We start from the raw sequence: 17,464 nt of genomic DNA, 5'->3' as shown, positions 1-17,464 counted from the left end.
ACAGAATAACAGCGAGACAAAAAAATATTGAAAAAAACCCCCAGAAACTCAGAAACATGTGGCACAACAATAAAAAGTCTGATGTTCAAGTCTTTGGAGTCCCAGAGAGAAAAACGTGAGGCAGAAGAAATAATTGCCCAAACTTCCCAAGTTAGGTAAAAAAAAAAAACACAACACACCCCATAAACCGACAGATTCAAGAAGCAGAGCAAACCCCAAACAGGATAAACCCAAAGAAATACATATCTAGACACCTCATAATCAAATTGCTGAAAGTTAAAGACTAACACAAAATCTTGAAATCAGCAAGAGAAGAATTACTCATTACCGATAGGGAAGTGATAACTTCAAAGGCTGCAGATTTCTCATCAGAAACCATGAAGGCCAGAAGAAAATGGCACATTTTTAAAGTGCCAAGGGGCTGAAAGAAAAGAACTATCAACCGTGCATTTCCTATCTAGTGAAAACAGCCATCGGGGATGAAGGTGAAATAAAGACATTCTCATCCAAAGTAAAACTGAGAGAATTCATAGCCAACAGACCTACTCTAAAAGAACTGATACAGAAAGTTCTTCAGACAATAAAAAGGAGACAGAAAGAACTTGGAACATCAGGAATGAAGGAAGAACAACAGAAATGATAAGTATCTTGGTAAAGATAATAGACTATTATTTTCCTCTTGAGTTCTTCAAAACATGCTTGATGGTTGAAAGCAAAAAAATTAAACTTGTTGGGGCACCTGGCCGGCTCAGTCAGTAGAGTATGCGACTCTTGACTTCGGGATTATAAGTCCGAGTCCCATGTTGGGTATAGAGATTACTTAAAAAGAAAATATTTTAAAAATGTAGCCTTAATGAATTTTCAATGGATTTCAGTAGATTTTCAAGGGATAAAGAGAGACATGGTACTGAAAAAAGTCAATTCACCAAAAGATTTACAATTTTAAAGGTGTATGCACCTAACAACAGAGTTCCAAAATACACAGATCCAAAACTGTCAGAACTGAATAGCGCAATGGACAAATCCAAAATTACAGTTAGAGATTTTAACGACCCTTCCTCATTAATGGATAAAACTAGAAGACAGAAGCTCAGGAAAGATTTAGAAGAACTGAATACCACCAACAACGAACTGAATCTGACTGACATTTATAAAACACGCCATTCATAAAAGCAGAATGCACATTTTTCTTAAATATAAATCTAACAAAATATGTGCAAGACCTATATACTGAGACCTACAAAATGCTGATGAAAAAAGTCTTGGAAGACCTAAATAGTTGGAAAGATGCACTGGATTGGAAGATTCAAAACAGTAAAGATGCCAGTTCTCTTCAAATTGTTCTACAGATTTAAAGTAACTTTGGTTAAAATTGCAGCATGATTGGGGTGCCTGTGGGGCTCAGTCTGTTAAGTGTCTGACTCTTGATTTCTGCTCAGGTCATGATCTCAGGGTCGTGAGCTGAAGCCCCATACTGGGCTCTGTGCTGGGTCATGGAACCTGCTTCAGATTCTCTCTCTCCCTCTCCCTCTGCCCCCCACCCCTTGGGTTGGCTCATGTGCGCATGCACTGCACACTCTAAAAAAAAAAATGAAATGATTTTTTAATGTAGATAGAGTTAAGCTGACTCTAAAACTTATATAGAAGGCCAAAGGAACTAGAATAGCTAATAAAATTTTTTAAAAGATTTTATTTATTTGACAGACAGAACACAAGTAAGCAGAGTGGCAGGCAGAGGGAGAAGCAGACTTCTCGCTGAGCAAGGATCCTGATGCAGGGCTCAAACCCAGGACCCTGGGATCATGACCTGAGCTGGAGGCAGACGCTTAACCAACTGAGCCACCCAGGCACCCCTAGCCAAGACAGTTTTGGAAAAGGACAAAATTGGAGAAATCACACTACCCAGTTTTAAAGCTAATTAATAGTGACAGAAATCAGATCAGTGTTTTCCTGGGGATGAAGGCAGACATACAGAGGGACCGAAGGAAAGGATTACCAAGGGACACAGGCCAAGTCTTGGGGTGGTGGACAGATTCATTATCTTGCTTGTGGTGTTGGTTTCCTTAATGTATATATGTCAAATTTATCAAATTGTACACTTGAAATACGTGTAGGTCAATTATGACTTAATAAAGCTATTTCAAAAAAGATTTTATTTATTTGAAAGAGATTGAATGAGCATGAATTGGGGGGAGTGGCAGAGGGAGAGGGAGAAGCAGACTCCCAAGCTGAGTGGGAAGCCCAATGTAGGGCTTGATCCCAGAACCCTGGGATCATGACCTGAGCTGAAACCAGAGACTTCACTGACTGAGCCACCCAGATGCCCCTCAGTAAAGCTATTTTTTAAAAAGTATTCTTATAAAGTGATATATGGCTTCTACATTTATTAGGTGGCAGCTGGAGTCATGGATTTTGCCAGTGTTTAATTCTTACCCTCCAGTAATATTTAAGCTTGCAAAAAATAGCATGTAGGAAGAATAATGTGAAGGTAGGTTAGCACTGCAGTATATTTTTTAAGTTTATGATGAAAATAAAAAGGAACATAATCATAGTAAGTCATTACTAAGACATTATTTATTAGTTGTTTGAATCTTCAGGTATCATAAGTATGGAATGCGCAACAGACATGGTCCCCCCATCCCCTTCTAGCAATTTGCAAAGAATCAAGAGGCTGGTTGACATCTGAACAGTTCTCTATATTTCTAAAATACCTTTGCGGAAGGCTTTTTAGTATGTTATCAAAACGACCTGTCACCCCTTATTAAAATGTTTTACCTTTTAAAAATTGTAAAAAAAATTAACCCTGTTAATAATATCATTTCTTTAATTTTTTGTAACTAGATTGAAATTTCAGCTCTAGAATTTTCTACGTGTCTTCAAAAGTTCCTCCAGTAGGAAAGAAGGCCTGCCACTCATCCCGCATAGGGATAGGGAGGAATTCCTTTGACCCCCAGGCCAGTTATCTGTTAAAAAAAGAAAAGAGAAAAACTTTGCTAAAAGGTAGTTCACAAGTATTTTTCAAAAGCATTTTTATGATTCATAATAATGTATTTAGCCACCAATTATCCTTGTTTTATTTCCTGTCTTGAAAAGGAATTATTTGATTAGGGCAGGTTCAACTCAAATATTCACATTGATAATAATCCAACTAGCAACCATCTGCCATTAATTAATCTGCCATTAATTTGGATTTGTTAAGCTTTTATTTATTTATCTGACAGAGAGAGAGAGAGTGAGAGAGAGACAGCGGGAGAGAGGGAACACATGCAAGGGGAGTGGGAGAGGGAGAAGCAGGCTTCCCGCTGAGCAGGCAGTCCAGTGGGGGGTCTGGATCCCAGGACCCTGGCATTATGACCTGAGCAGATGCTGAATGACTGAGCCACCCAGTCACCCAATTAACTTGGATTTACAAGTGAATTTATTTCTACCATCTTCCTATTTCTTTTCTTTTTTCAAAGATTTTATTTGTCAGAGAGCAAGCGAGTGAGCACAAGCAGGGGGAGTGGCAGGGAGAGGGAGAAGCAGGCTTCCTGCTCAGCAGGATCGATGCCGGGCTCGATCCCAGGACCCTGGGATCATGACTTGAGCCAAAGGCAGATGCTTAACCGACTGAGTCATTCAGGCGTACTGCAAAGTAGGCCAAACACATTATCTTGGACTTACAGTCTAGGAAATCTAAATAAAATGTTTTTAAAAATCTAGCACGATGAGCTTAAAAATGGGTGGCTTGGTTAAGCATCTGCCTTTGGCTCAGGTCATGATCTCAGGGTCTTGAGATCAGGCCCTGGGTCAGGATTTTCTCTCTCCCCCTCTGCCCTCCCTGCCCAACTTGTATGTGCACATACACACACACATACGCGCTCTCTCTCTTTCTCTCTCTAAAAAAAAAATGCTAAATAGAATTACGTTTAGGAAGTATGAAAAAGCACTAATCAGGTCGCCTGGGTGGCTCAGTCAATTGGGCGTCTGCGTTTGGCTCAGGTCCTGATCCCTGGGTGGGTCCAGCCCTGCGTCAGGCTCCCTGCTCAGCGGGGAGTCTGCGTCTCCTTCTCCCTTTACCCCTCTCCCTGCTCATGCGCTCGCGCTCTCTCTCTCTCTCTCGTCGTCTCAAATAAATAAAATAAAAAAAAGAAAAAGCAGTAATCGCTCAGTTACATAGCCAAGGATCTCCCACCTCACCCTCAAAATAAAAGAAAGAGCCAGATCACCTTGAAGATCCCACCAGCTTCAGGCTGCTGCACAAGACCCTCGGGGTCCATTCCGTCCCGGGCACAGGTCACATACATTTCAGAGTAGTCCTTCCCTCCGAAGCAGCACGAAGTTGTTTTAACAACAGGCAACTTCACAGTTCGGAGTCTTTTCCCTAGATCACCAAATATTTTATTGAAAGCCCAGCTCTAGCAAATTTCCAACCTGCACAACCGTCCAGGACCCCTTGCAGAAGATCAGCGATATTCAAAAAGCATTGTGGAGGTCATTTAACCAACCTCCCCTGACAACTTGTTTTGGCCAAAAAGACTTACCTCCACAGGAAAAGAAGTTCTGACTCTAAGTTTGGGGCGCTATCTTGGGCCTTTATTTCCAAAGTTATCCTACTGAGACCTCTGAATGTATCTCTAGATAACGTTATTAGTAATGAAGTTTCTCTAGTCGCTAGTGTCTCATTTTTTCTAGACACGGCAGGGATTTTTTTTTTTTTTAATTTTGCTGCAGGCCTACCTGTCTCAGGGTCTAAACGAATCACTCTCCCTCCATTGTAACAGGCCACCCAGAGCTTCCCCTCGGCATCGATACACATCCCATCTGGAATTTGCTCTTCTTTCTCCAGCTTGTAAATACTTCTGCGGTTGGCTAGGGTTAGAAAAACAAACACACACACACACACACAACAAAACAACAGGCCACTCAACACTGAGTATCAGACCAGGAGCTCTCCAGCTGACTGTAAATCCTCATCACTTTTGCTGATCCGGGGTCTGGCATACGGGATGGTTCAGAAGAATTCCTAACTCTAAAACCAAAAATGTCCAGGGCGCATGGGTGGCTCAGTCGCTTCAGCATCTGCCTTTGGCTCAGGTCATGATCTCGGGGTCCCGGGATCGAGCCCCGCCTTGGGCTCTCTGCTCAGCAGAGAGCCTGCTTCTCCCTCTCGCTCTGCCTGCCACTCCCCCTGCTTGTGCTCTCTTTCTCAGATAAAGAAATAAAATCTTAAAAAAATTAAAAAAAAATAAAACAAAAATGTCCAGAAACATGAGTAGGCACTCCTCAACTAAGAATTTTTTAACCACATGATTTGGGGTGATTACACTCTCTTTAGTTTGGGTACAGACATATTTGTCTAAGCGGGAAAAAAGGAAGTAGAATTATTTTTTTAAGATTTTATTTATTTATTTGACAAAGAGAGAGAGAGCGAGCGAGCACAAGCAGGGGGAGCAGCAGGCAGAGGGAGAGGGTGAAGCAGGCTCCCCGCTGAGCAGGAGCCCGACACGGAGTTGGATCCCAGGACCCTGGGATCATGACCTGAGCTGAAGGCAGACGCTTAACGACTGAGCCACCGAGGTGCCCCTAGAATTCTTAATAAAATAACAGTTCTTTTTGAGGTTGAGCTGAACTGAAACCCTGCACACCCTGCTCGGAGACATTTCGGTCTGCGGTTAGACCTTTGCTGTTTTCCTTATAAAAATGCCGACTTTGATTAACTCCAAGATCTAGAAGGCCACTTAATGGTACCATGTGAACGGTTCCTACACAAAAACTAGTAAGACGTGCGCGTTCTGTTTCTGTCTGACCAAATGTTCCAAAATCATCCTATCAAAACATAATATTAAAGAGCTTATTTCTGAAAGGAGGGGTGTTCTGGAGCCCACTGGCTGGCCCAAAAGGGGGGAATCACAGTATACAAATAAACAAACAAACCCAAAAAACCCCATCAAACCCCAGAGGAACTTTACACTACAAAATCCAAGTCATTATAGTAACTGCATCGAGGTATAGTGAAAAAAAATGTTAAAATCATGTGTCAGTAAAAATGGGTAAAAACAGTCATAAAAAAGGCACTCTATATTTCAGAGCAAAACATCTGTACTGAAATAACCTGTCTCTCGTTAAATCTACACGCGAGTCTTGTGATTTTTCCCCCCCGCCAAGTCATTTTTATTACTGTGTTTGCTCTCGCGGTTTGGCGCCTTTCCCGAAACAGTTTCAAGTGCTCCCTCCTAAATTCTTCTCAAGAATTTCTTCCCTCCCAGTTTCCAACTACAGCTCATGTCGAACCCACTGACGGAATTGAACACTCAGCAGCTACTGTTTAAACTCTTCTATTTGGGAAGATTATTAAATTGTCTCTGAGTAGTTCCCTCTGGTTAACTCAAGGACACAGGAGCAATTGCAACCCCCCAACCTTAGCTTTCCGTTCCTTTTTCTCATTCTGCTGTGCATTATCTGCCTATAGGCGCCTCTAGTAGGACAGGATCCATTGCATGGCGAGTCCCTTTCGAGGGACGGTGGCAAGAAGCGAGGGGAAGGATCTATCCCTATTTTGCCAATGGTGGCCAGAGTCAGGTGTGCCGAGGGCGCTGGTTTGACTGGCAGCCTAGTCGAGTCTGGACAATTACGACTCTATTGGAATGATCACATCCGCCACTTCCTTCATTTGACAAGTAAGGGCCTTTCCATGGGAGTCGAGGAAGAAGACTCCCAGCTTCCCAGCTACCCACATACGAAAAAAAAAATCCCAGCGGTATTAAGAAGAATAAGGAAAAAGTACGTACAGATCTTTCCTGTCTGTAGGTCATAGTCAAAGGCATCCACCGAGTAGGACAGGCTGTCGATGTAATAGAAGATTTTGTGGTCCAGGGACCAATCCAAACCATTGGAGATGTCCACCTGGTCAAAATACTTTTCCACGTGGTGGTCAGGAAAGAGGGAATACAGGGACCCCTGGTGCCGCTCCAGAACCGCGGGGGCCGTCTCCTCAGCCATGGTGCCTACAAGACCCCAAAAGCACTGAGTTTAGCCGCACAGCACCTTGTCCCAAGCCCTACAGCACCTTTTATGACCAGGGTTCCTTTCCCATCATGAAGTCAAGGAAACTAGGGACAACTGGGTGGCTCAGTCGGTTAAGTGTCTGCCTTCGGCTCAGGTCATGATCCCAGTATCCTGGGATCGAGTCTCACATCGCCTCCCTGCTCAGTGAGGAGCCCGTTTCTCCCTCTGCCTCTGGCCCTCCCCCTTGCTTGTTCTCTCTCCCTCTCATTCTCTCTCTCTCTGTCAAAATAAAAAAATAAAATATTTAAAAAAAATAAAAACTATTCTATTCAAGGAAACTATTCTGCAATCCCAATCTGGGTCCTATATTTAAAAAAAAGAAAAAGACAACTACCTTGCTTATGATGCCAATGAAAATTACACCAACAGGTCTGGTTCCGGATAAGAAGGAGTCCATTTCCACCAACCCCACTTTCTCCCACTGAGTGCAACTGTACATCTGGACAAAACACCTGGTGGGCTATTTGAGAAACTCCGACAAGTAAAAATATCGGGCAGCTCAGAGAAGACCAGCGGAATTTGCAGTGCCGCCTAACTGGTGGCGAGTTCTCCATTTTATCCTCCAGTATGTCCCAGCCTGACCTCAATGCAGCCTCCAACTTGGAAGCGAGCACCGTGGTGAAGACAGAGAGCCAAGAGAAACCCTCTCGATCTGGCTCAAGGAGCAAATGAGGAAACTCCTGAGGCTTGGAGAGTGGAAGAAATGCCCTGGTTCTTTTCCACTCCTTTCTCCAGTCTGCACGCTCTGCAGCAAGGGTAGTGATGGCAGGCTGGAGGGTACAAGGAAAGTGCAGGAATCAAGATTCAGGGGAAGGGGACATTCCTCTCCTACTGGAGCTCCAAAAGGGCAGAACCAAACACTGCTGCTTTTATGCTCTCTCTCTTTCTCTCTCTCTCTCTCTGTCCTGCTGCTACTTGGCTCTGGAGAGAGCACCGTCCTAGAGATGGGTGGGTTCTGGCTGGAGGAATGACAAGGGCAGCTCCAGGAAAATGGAAAGTACCTAGAGACAGTCAAGAGGGACGTTGTTCAGGAATGCAATTCCATAAGGTTGTTTATGATCTCCTGGGCTCATCTTTTACTTGTTCGCGCGCAGGACTCTGGTTTTAATTAGCATACCAGAGACTGAGAATGCAGCTGTGTGGAACTCCTAAGTCTCAGGGCAGCCACTGAGTGACCCACATGGGGGCCAGATCTTAATGGCAGTTCAGAGAGAGCAGGCTAGAGCTTTTCTGGTAAACCTTCTGAACCTAAGCATATACAGATCGCTCATGAGGACAAATGTATCAACATTCTCTGCAGGATTTAAAGACCCAGGGTCTCAAAATAATAGTCACAAAGTCACAAATACTATCCAATATGACTTGGCAATGCAAAGAAGTCAAAACACAACAAAGGGCCAAATGAAAATTTTAGAACTGAAAAAGAAAATAACCAAAATAGAGAAACTGCCTGGATGGATTTTGCTAGCAGGCTAGAGATGACAAAGGAAAAGAGTTAGTGTAGTGAATGACAGGTCAATAGAGATTATCCAGGGGCGCTTGGCTGGCTCAGTGAGTAGGGCCAGTGATTCTTGTGATTCTTGATCTTGTGGTTGTGAGTTTGAGCCCCATGTTGGGCCTAGAGATTACTTTAAAAAAAACTAAAATCTTAAAAAGTATAAAAAAGGAAATTATCCGATGTGGACAACATTGCAGAAAACTATAGATTCAAGCTGAGCAAGCCCCAAACAGGAGATAATCCCAAAGAAATCTATCCCCAGACACATCAAAATCAAAACTCTGAAACCAAAGTCAAATAGAAATCCCTAAGAAAGAAAGAAAAATGACTTATGACATATAGAAGAATAATGATTTCAATAACTGTTGATAGTTTACGAGGAGCCACGGAGGTCAGAAGGAAGTAATGCTTTTTTTTTCTTTTTCTTCTTCTAAAGTAGGTTCCTTGCCCAGCGCAGGGCCCAGCAGGGGGCCTTGAACTCATGACCCTGAGATCAAGACCTGAGCTGAAATCAAGAGTCAAGACACGACACGTAATGGACTGAGCCACCCAGATGCCCTGGAAGGCACACATTTTTCATTTGCCGAAAGAGGAAAAAACAAACTGTCAGACTAGTATTCTATATTCAGTGAAAATATCTTTCAAGAATGAAGGTGAAATAAAGATATTCTCATATGAAGTAAAACTGGGAGAATTCACAGCCAGCAGACCTGCTGTAACAGAATTGCTAAAGGGAAGGGAAATGATACCAAAAGGAAGCTTGGAACATCAGAATGAAGGAAGAACAACACAAACAGTCAATATAATAGGGTGTTATTCTCCTTTAAGTTCTTGAAAATATTTTTCTTTTGTTGAAGATTCCATTTTTTAAAGATTTTTTATTTTTAAGGAATCTCTATACCCAGTGTGGGGCTTGAACTCACAACCCCAAGATCAAGAGTCGCATGCTCCACCAACTGAGCCAGCCAGGCGCCCCAGTTCTTTAAAATATTTCTGATGGTTAAAAGCAAAAATTACATTTTCTCAGGGGATTTATATGTATGTCTATAAAGGGAACTATAGCATAAAGAAGTTTTCATCAAAGTGGTAAATCTTGGTTCTAGACAGACTGCAAAAAGTTAACTGTGTATTTTGCAATCCCTTCAGAAACCCTTAAAAAACTACATAGAGAGATACAGCGAAAGATCACCATGAGTAAATTAAAATCGAATTCTAGAAGAAGGTTCACTCAACCCAAAAGGAGGCAGGAAAGGGGAAGCAGGAGGAACAAAAAATACAGGGAGAAAGAAGAGAAAACAAATAACAAAATGGTAGATCTAAGTCAAAGCATATTAATAATTACACTAAATACGCTAAATGTAAAGAACCTAAATACATTAATTAAGTTATTGTTAAGACAAATTTTTTAAAAGCCCAGCTATCTGCTGGTTATAAGAAACTCATTTCAGATATAGGGATACAGATCGTGTAAAAGTGAAAGGATGGGAAAAGCTATACCATGCAAATATTGATTAAAATATTAGCTGGAGAGGCTATGTTAACATCAGACAAAATATACTTAGAGCAAAGACAATTATCAGGGATACATAGAGGTCCTACATATCGCGAAAATGGTCAATTCACCAAGGAGACATAGCAATCCTAAATTCGTACGTGCTTACCAACAGAGCTTCAAAATACACAAAGCCAAAATCAGAACTGAAAAGAGAAATAGACAAGTCCATAATTACAGTTGGAGATGTCAGTATCCTTCTCTCAGTAACAGATACAAGTATACAGAAAAATCAGTAAAGAAACAAAACTGAACAGCATCAACCAATCTAAGTGACATTTACCAAACACTCCACTCAACAGTGGCAGAGTACACGTTCTTCTCAAGTGCACCATAGGATAGTCCCTTAGACTTGAGTGTGATCTTGGGGGACAGAGCAGAGTTTGACTGTAATGAAGAAATTGGGAAGCTCATCTAGTATACCAAGTTCCATTTGAAATAAGAATGAGTTAAAGGAAAATGGACAAAAGTTGGGAAGCTTGAATAGCAAGCAGGACAGGGTAAATCCTCCCTCCCAGGGGAGAAGGATTTCACATAGCAGTTTCCGGCTATAGGGCAATTGGGTTTGTTTTACTAATATTCCATGCCCCCCCCCACCCTGTCTGCCTCACAGAAAGATGCCTGGAACATGCATGTGAATTCCGCACTGCTTGGAAAGGGTTCTACCTCAGTGGGAAAGAACATGCCGGAGCCCTGGCTCATATGTCAGTATCTAGTAGTGGACACAGTAGTGGATGTGGTGACACCTTCAGGATTCTTCTTCTTCTTCTTTTTTTAAAAGATTTGTCGGTTAAGTCTTTGACTCTTGCTTTCACCTCAGGTCGTGATCTCAGGGTCATAAGATCAAGTCCTGCCAGGGGCTCGCGCTCAGGGCGGAGCTCCTCTGCCCCTCTGCTCCCCCCTCTCTCTATCTAAAATAAATAAATAAAATCTTTGAAAAAAATAGTAACGATGCAGTAGAGAAAGCTGTGAAGACCTTAACTAGGTGATCCAAACTAACATCACCCATGAGGGACATGGTGTCCAGGCGAGACACCTGGAGAAAGACAGCATGTCACCTCCGCAGTATTCTAGCGACAAATGTACGGCATCAATCTAATCACAAGGAAACATCAGACAAACACAAAAAGAAGAGGAACATGAGGGATGTTCTATTAAAAAGGGGGGGGGGAGTTGTGTGGGACTGTATTCTTCAAACACAGCGGTGTCATAAAAAAACAAGAAAGGTTATGCTTTGTCCCAGACGAAAGAGGTTTAAAGAGACATGTCAACTAAATGGCAATATGTAATCCTAGAATGGGTCCCACACTGGAGGGGGGAAAATGCTGTAAAGGACAGTATTTGGTTCATGGACAAAACTGGAGTACAGATAGGACATCAGTTAAAACCGTAATAATGCTGAACTTCTTTAAGTTGGTAACTGTACTGTGGTCATTTTTCTTGGGAAGAACAGGTCTTTTTTCTTGGAAAATTCCCATAGAAGTATCTTTCAGGGTTAAGACGTGCGATATATGCAACTTGCTTCCAAATGATTCTAGAGAAAAGCATGTTTATATATATAGAGAGCACACAAATAGGACAAAGCGTTGACGATAGGTGGATCTAGGTAAAGGGCAGATGGGTGTTGTTCATACTATTTTTACTTTTCTTTCCCTGTAAATTTGAAATTATTTCCAATTTAAAAATCGCCAGCAACCATGAAACCTCTATTTGAAAGCTCATTTAGGGGCTCCTGGGAAGCTTAGTGGGTTAAGCATCTGCCTTTAGCTCAGGTCATGATCCCAGGGTCCTGGGATCGAGCCCTGCATCGGGCTCTCTGCTCAATGGGGAGCCTGCTTCTCCCTCTCCCTCTGCCTGCTGCTCCCCCTACCTGTGCTCTCTCTCTGTGTCAAGTAAATAAATAAAATCTTTTAAAAAAAGAAAATTTAAAAAGTCTTTAAAATAACAAAAATTTAAAAATTTAAAATAAAGCTCATTTAAACTATAGAAGTACCATGCACATTTTGGTCTCTGCCAGAGACGGAAACTTTTGAAAGGGATATTCTGAAATTTTTCTCATGGGATTTAAAACATTTTTACATTATTTTAAATTTGATTTATTACCTTTAGCAATGAAGTTTTAATAGACTTTATTTATTTTTTTAGTTTTTACATTTCCGTTAAGGAAACGCTACCCCCAGTGTGGGACTTGAACTCACGACCCCAAGATCGAGAGTCACATGCTCTGCCGACTGAGCCAGCCAGGTGCCCCTTGGGATTTTTGTTTTGTTTTGTGAAAAGCTAATCAAGTAATAATAAAGGAAGAACCCAAGACGTATTATGAGTAACATTTTCCCAGGACAGCTGCAAGACTTAGCCCAAGTCCCGCTTTTCTCCCAAGCTCGGTCCACAGGGGCTGGAGCTCAACCACACCTGCGAAGTATCTCCCAGCGGGATCCACCTTCCCATCGTTGAACCTATTGTTCCTCTTGTCTTCATCTACTGAGGCCAGGGCAACTGCTGAGTGATCTTCCCAGTTCAAAGCACAGAACTTTGTCCCAACAGTGGCCACATAGCCTCCTCCCTGGCGAAGGGCCACGGAGCTGACGGGGGCATCTGCAGAAGCAAAAGCAGCAGTCAGAGGGTGGGAAGGGGGCCAGTGGCCGAGCGGCACCCCGCGGGCACCCCGCCACCTGGCATCTCGCTCGGAGCAGATTCTAGCTCTTTTGACAATGCGAGTGCCCTCTCCCTTCTGTAGAAAGCCAAAGGCTCCAGAACCGAGTATATTTGTTGATTAGTATCCTTGGGCAGCAGAGATAGAAACGTGAATGAAACCCAACTCTTCTGGAAGCTTCCAGCATCGCTGCAGCCACCGTACACTGGGGTAGGCGCCACATCAAATTCAAAGGTTGGGGTGGGGGGCGGTCCTTGACTGGGGTGGGGGGGACACGGGCTCCCAGGGTAGCTATCATGGACCAAGGGATGCTTGATTCACCTGTTCTCCAGGAAATTCAGAGACACAAACCAGGCTTAGTTCCACCAACTAAGTTTTGTGACATCTCTCCCTCCCTCTCATTCAGGACTTGTCTTTTTTAAGGGGCCCTATCTTATGTATTAAATTGAAAGTTGTGGGATGCCTGGGAGGCTCAGTTGGTTAAGTGTTTGCCTTCAGCTCAGGTCATGATCCCAGGATTCTGGCACCGAGTCCTACATCAGGCTCCCTGCTCAGCTTCTCCCCCAACCCTGACAAATAAATAAATAAATAAAATCTTTCAAAAAAATAATTTATTTTGAAAACGTTTTTTAAAAAGATTTTATTTATTTATTTAAGAGAGAGTGAGTGGAGGAGGATGAGCAGAGGGAGACTCCCAGGTGAGCGCCAAGTCCAGCTTGGGGCTCGATCCCGGGGCTCTGAGATCCTGACCTGAGCAGGTAGCTTAACGGACTGAGCCACCTAGGCGCCCCTTGGAAACATTTTCTAAGCACCTATTCAGTAAGTTCAAGGTGCTGGGTACTCTGGGAGTGGCTCTTAGCTCTAAGTCCCGTTCAGAAGTTGATTCCCACCAATGAGGGGCCCAGGGAATATGCAAGACAGTGTTGAGAGGATCCCGACCTGCGTCCAGAGACTTCTGCCAGCGCACTTCTGTAAGTTCCTAAGTTAACAGATACCAGAAGCCCCTTCCATGCTTTGGGGGTGGTTCTGGATTGGGGTGGGAATATCCACCTAATGTGTGCACACAGGCAAAGAGAGACTAGGGAAGGCATTGGTCCCCCTCCCTCCACTTCCCCCTCCCGCACCGCCCCTCCTGCCCCTGGGGCTCTGAATCCCCTGGTCCTAGTCACTTTGCCTCTAGTCACACTCACATCCCTGGGTGAATTAAAAAGTTGTTCCCTCTTATTTAAAACAAAAAAAAAGTTTGAGGTCACCAGCTCTGGAATGAGACTGTCCCAAGGTCACAGGATTTCCTGGTATCTCTTCCCATTAACACAAAACCAGAAGCTTCCTTATCTCTAATCAAGCTCCTATGCTTGGGCCATAGAATGAGAAACCCCTCCTCTGGGAATCACGTGGCCCTAACCAGAATCGTGGTCAAATGCCCTTGGAATTTGTCCTGAATCTTATTTTGTACAGTGAACAGATAGTCCTGCTTGATGCTTTCCAAGTCTGAAAGCTTTTCTTTTTACATTCAAAGAAGAGCTCTGCCTGCTCTTTTCTTTTCTTTTTTTCTTTCTTTTGCCCATTAAGGTCTTGGCCCAACCCAAGGCGGACAGCCTTTGCTGGGGTCCCCAAAGTTTAAAGCCTGGATCTGAAGATGTTAAGGAAAGAGCCTACCGTGTCTGTGCCTCGTCAGAAGCACCAAATGGGGACTCTTGCCCCCCACCCACAGCCGAAGAGGAAAGTACTGGCCACCCAAAATTCATTCCTGGGTCCAAGTGGGAGGACACAGCGTGGCTAGAGAGAGCATGGCATTCCAGAAGTTTTAAAGCACATCCAGTAGCTTCAATAAGAAGTTCCCTGGGGAATAACACATCAGGTGACCGCGTGTCCCCAGGGAAATGATGGCTGTCTGGGCAGAGCAGGGTGGGGGCTTGGGGGGGGCCCTTCATCCTTACCCAGGGTCACTTGCTGCACACGCTTGCTGAGCGAATCCCACCGGCAAACCTTTTTTGCAGGAATATCTACAAAGAGCAGGGAACTGGACGCCTCCTCCCACACCGGAGACTCCCCACACCGGCAATTCTCCCGCAAAACACACTCGATCTTAATGGAAGACATTGTCAACGGGGAGCTGTCTGGAAGGCAGCAAGGGAGGACAGAAGATGTAATCGCGTGGAGCAAATTCAGCAAAACACATCTGGCTTAAGGCCCTGGGAAGATCCCAATACAGACCGAGTTTTTCTCAAAACTGGAAAAACACGTTCTCTCAATCAGGACAGAATAGGCACGGTGGCAGAAAGAGACTTACAGGACAGTGAAGAGCGAGCTGATAGTCCATAATGTGAGTTACCTTCTGATCGACTTACCCGGGCGTGTTTTCAAGCTATCTTTTAAAAAGAGGAAAAATCCCACAACACCCCAGCATCCATACCTTGATTGCCGGTGACCCTCAGAGAGCTGGCTGCTCGCTGAAGGGAAGGCCGCCCTTTATGCCTGTGCCCTAGCCCCCGAAGGTGCAGGTGCCTGTGGGGGGGTGGGGGTGGGCAGCTCCCTCATTGGTGGCCCCTCCCCGCCTGCAGGTCACCAGCTCCCGCTGCCCTCCCCCATCCCCTGATGGTGCCGATTCCCTCCCCCTCAGCCCGCTCAAAGGCCAGAACTTTCCTACTCTGCATTTTTCTAAAGTGCCTTTCTAGAAATATGGTCATCAAGGATATACACTAAATTAGACCTAACACCCATTTGTCAGCTTGGCACAATGGAAGGGCTGGAGAAGAGGACCCGGTCTGGGCGCCACTGGAGGTACCGACGGCCCCTTGGCTAGTTCTTGCCGCCCAGGGTAGGCACCGTGCCAGTTTGGCAAGGAGACTTGAACTCCACAGGCAGGAACATTCTATGCTGGGAGTTTAGGCCAGAGTGTGACCAGAGAGCAGGGAGAAGAAAAAGAAAAATGATCGGAGAAGGAAAAAACAAAACAAACAAAACATTACCTAAGAAACCCCGTGGGAGAGGAAAACGAGGCAACTTTTCAGGGTCTCCTCTCTTTCCCAAACTCTGCCCAGATGCTGCCCCAAATCGTCTGCCTCATCACCCTTCTCCCTTTCTGCTTGGGAGTGGGTGGGCTCACCCACGGATGGGCGAATTCATGACGGGGGGGGCGGGGGGCAGGAAAATAATCCCTGGTTTCATATTCCTTTCGAGAAATTAAATTTTTTTTTTTTTTTAAAGAAACGCAACTCAAATCTTAAATCCCGATGCCAGGATTTGGAAGCCCCGCTGGCTGTTAACAATTTGGCACAGGCTCCAAAGGCCTTCATGTTATCGATCTGAGATAAGGCACAGGATCAGATGAGAAGCCGGACTTTTCCCAATAGCGACTTTTAACCCGAGCCAGGGGCCCTGCAGCTGTCCCTCCCTGCTGCTGCTTCGGAGCCCGGCGGCCCGGCAGCGGGGAGCCGGCACGCGGCGGCAGGTGCCCGCGCAGCAGCCGCGGTACCTGTGCGGCGGAGTGGCCTCGGCACAGTTGGGAGGCGCCGCTGCAGCCTCAGGCGACCGCGAGGCCCCGGGAAGCTGAAGGTTGAGCCCGCCTCGTTTCTGGCCGGGCCGAGTGGAGCGCGCGCGGGACCCGGGTTCTCGGGTGGGCAAGGGGGGTAGGGGGCGAGCGGTGTCCTTCCAGCCCGCCCCAGCGACTTTTAATCGTCTGTGGCAAGACCTTTCCTCTCCGGAGAGCGGGCGGAGAGGCCGGTCAGTCCCCGGCACTCACCGGGCGGGTGACTTCCAGGAGGCGCAAAGGTCAGACAGCGGAGCGGAAGGGCTGGGCAGGGGACGAGGCCGCTGGGCAGGTGGGTGGCAGCGGCCTGGAGCGGCGGGCTGGGGACTGCAACCCCCAACGCTGTCCCCCTCCTCCGTGGCTCCCGGAAGAATCCTACAAAGCCTCCAGGGACAGGGGGGCGGGGAAGAGGCTTGGAGCCCGGTGAATCTAAGCCTCGGAGTTTGGACGGAGCGCTAAAGTTTATCTCTTACTTAAACAAGAAAAAATTGTTGAAATGCCTAACAGAGATTGGGGTCGAGGGTCCGGTTAAACACAAGCAGGTCAAAAAGTAAAGAACAAAGCGGTTAAACAAATCCACCCTTTTCCTAGCGGGAGAAAGAAAGACTGCTGGCTGGAGGCCAGCTTTTGTAAAGCGTTTTTTGTTTGTTTGTTTCTTTTTTTGGTTGTGTGTGTGTGTGTTTGGTTTTTTTTTGTTTGTTTGTTTTTGGTGGGGGAAGAGGAAAGGTTTTATTTGATTGGTTTTAAAAAATCAAATGGAATAAATGATCCTAAGCAGCGCTCAGTTTCACATTCTTCTTTGAAAGTGGACCTCGCCATCCAAATTTAAAACATTTCAAAAAATGAAGGGAGGGAGGTAAACAGGAGGGCGTTTGCCGCTGAGGGTTGGGAGCCCTGGGGTAACCATGAAGGGGTTCAGGCAATTTTCTGGGGGTGATGGAGGCTATCTGGATGGACACCTGAGTTGCACAGAAGTATGCACTGTCCAAAGTCATCTGGTGGGACACTTGAGATTTGTGCATTTTTTTGTATGCGTTGAATCCAAGGTCAGTGCTACCTCATCATCATTACCATTTTAATTTTTTACATAGGCTCCATGCCCAGCGTGGGTCTCAGACTCATGACCCTGAGATCAAAAGTTGCCCGCGTTATCGACTGAGTCAGCCAGGGCCCTCGTGCTAT

General features: G+C 45.1%; 1 protein-coding gene across 4 annotated transcripts; it reads right to left on the bottom strand.

Annotated features, from left to right (window-relative positions):
- Positions 1-2,555: 2,555 nt before the first annotated feature.
- On the bottom strand, positions 2,556-16,707 carry RGN (regucalcin). Of its 4 annotated transcripts, none has more exons than XM_080794785.1 (7): positions 16,496-16,668; positions 14,691-14,870; positions 12,510-12,692; positions 6,771-6,986; positions 4,720-4,851; positions 4,209-4,363; positions 2,556-2,963 (listed from the first exon to the last, which is right to left on the bottom strand). In XM_080794785.1, exons 2-7 carry the CDS (start codon positions 14,851-14,853, stop codon positions 2,913-2,915), a joined length of 900 nt encoding a protein of 299 aa, XP_080650911.1. In that variant the 5' UTR covers positions 14,854-14,870; positions 16,496-16,668; the 3' UTR covers positions 2,556-2,912. The 4 variants fall into 4 exon arrangements, with proteins under 4 accessions (XP_080650911.1, XP_080650910.1, XP_080650913.1 ...); XM_080794784.1 differs by lacking the exon at positions 16,496-16,668 and adding an exon at positions 15,167-15,554; XM_080794787.1 differs by lacking the exon at positions 4,720-4,851 and having other exon boundaries at positions 16,496-16,707.
- Between the last annotated feature and the right edge of the window lie 757 nt (positions 16,708-17,464).

Source organism: Martes martes, assembly GCF_963455335.1.
Source record: "Martes martes genome assembly, chromosome: X".
NCBI lineage: Eukaryota > Metazoa > Chordata > Mammalia > Carnivora > Mustelidae > Martes > Martes martes.
This window is presented reverse-complemented; position numbering and strand designations above follow the sequence as displayed.

Excerpts from the sequence above, each read along its gene's own strand:
- RGN (XM_080794785.1), bottom strand. The coding sequence starts at position 14,853 with ATGTCTTCCATTAAGATCGAGTGTGTTTTGCGGGAGAATTGCCGGTGT. Across the intron at positions 4,852-6,770 it reads CCTACAGACAGGAAAGATCT|CCAACCGCAGAAGTATTTAC; the intron begins GTACGTACTTTT and ends TTCTAACCCTAG. Across the intron at positions 2,964-4,208 it reads AAGCTGGTGGGATCTTCAAG|ATAACTGGCCTGGGGGTCAA; the intron begins GTGATCTGGCTC and ends TTTTTTTAACAG.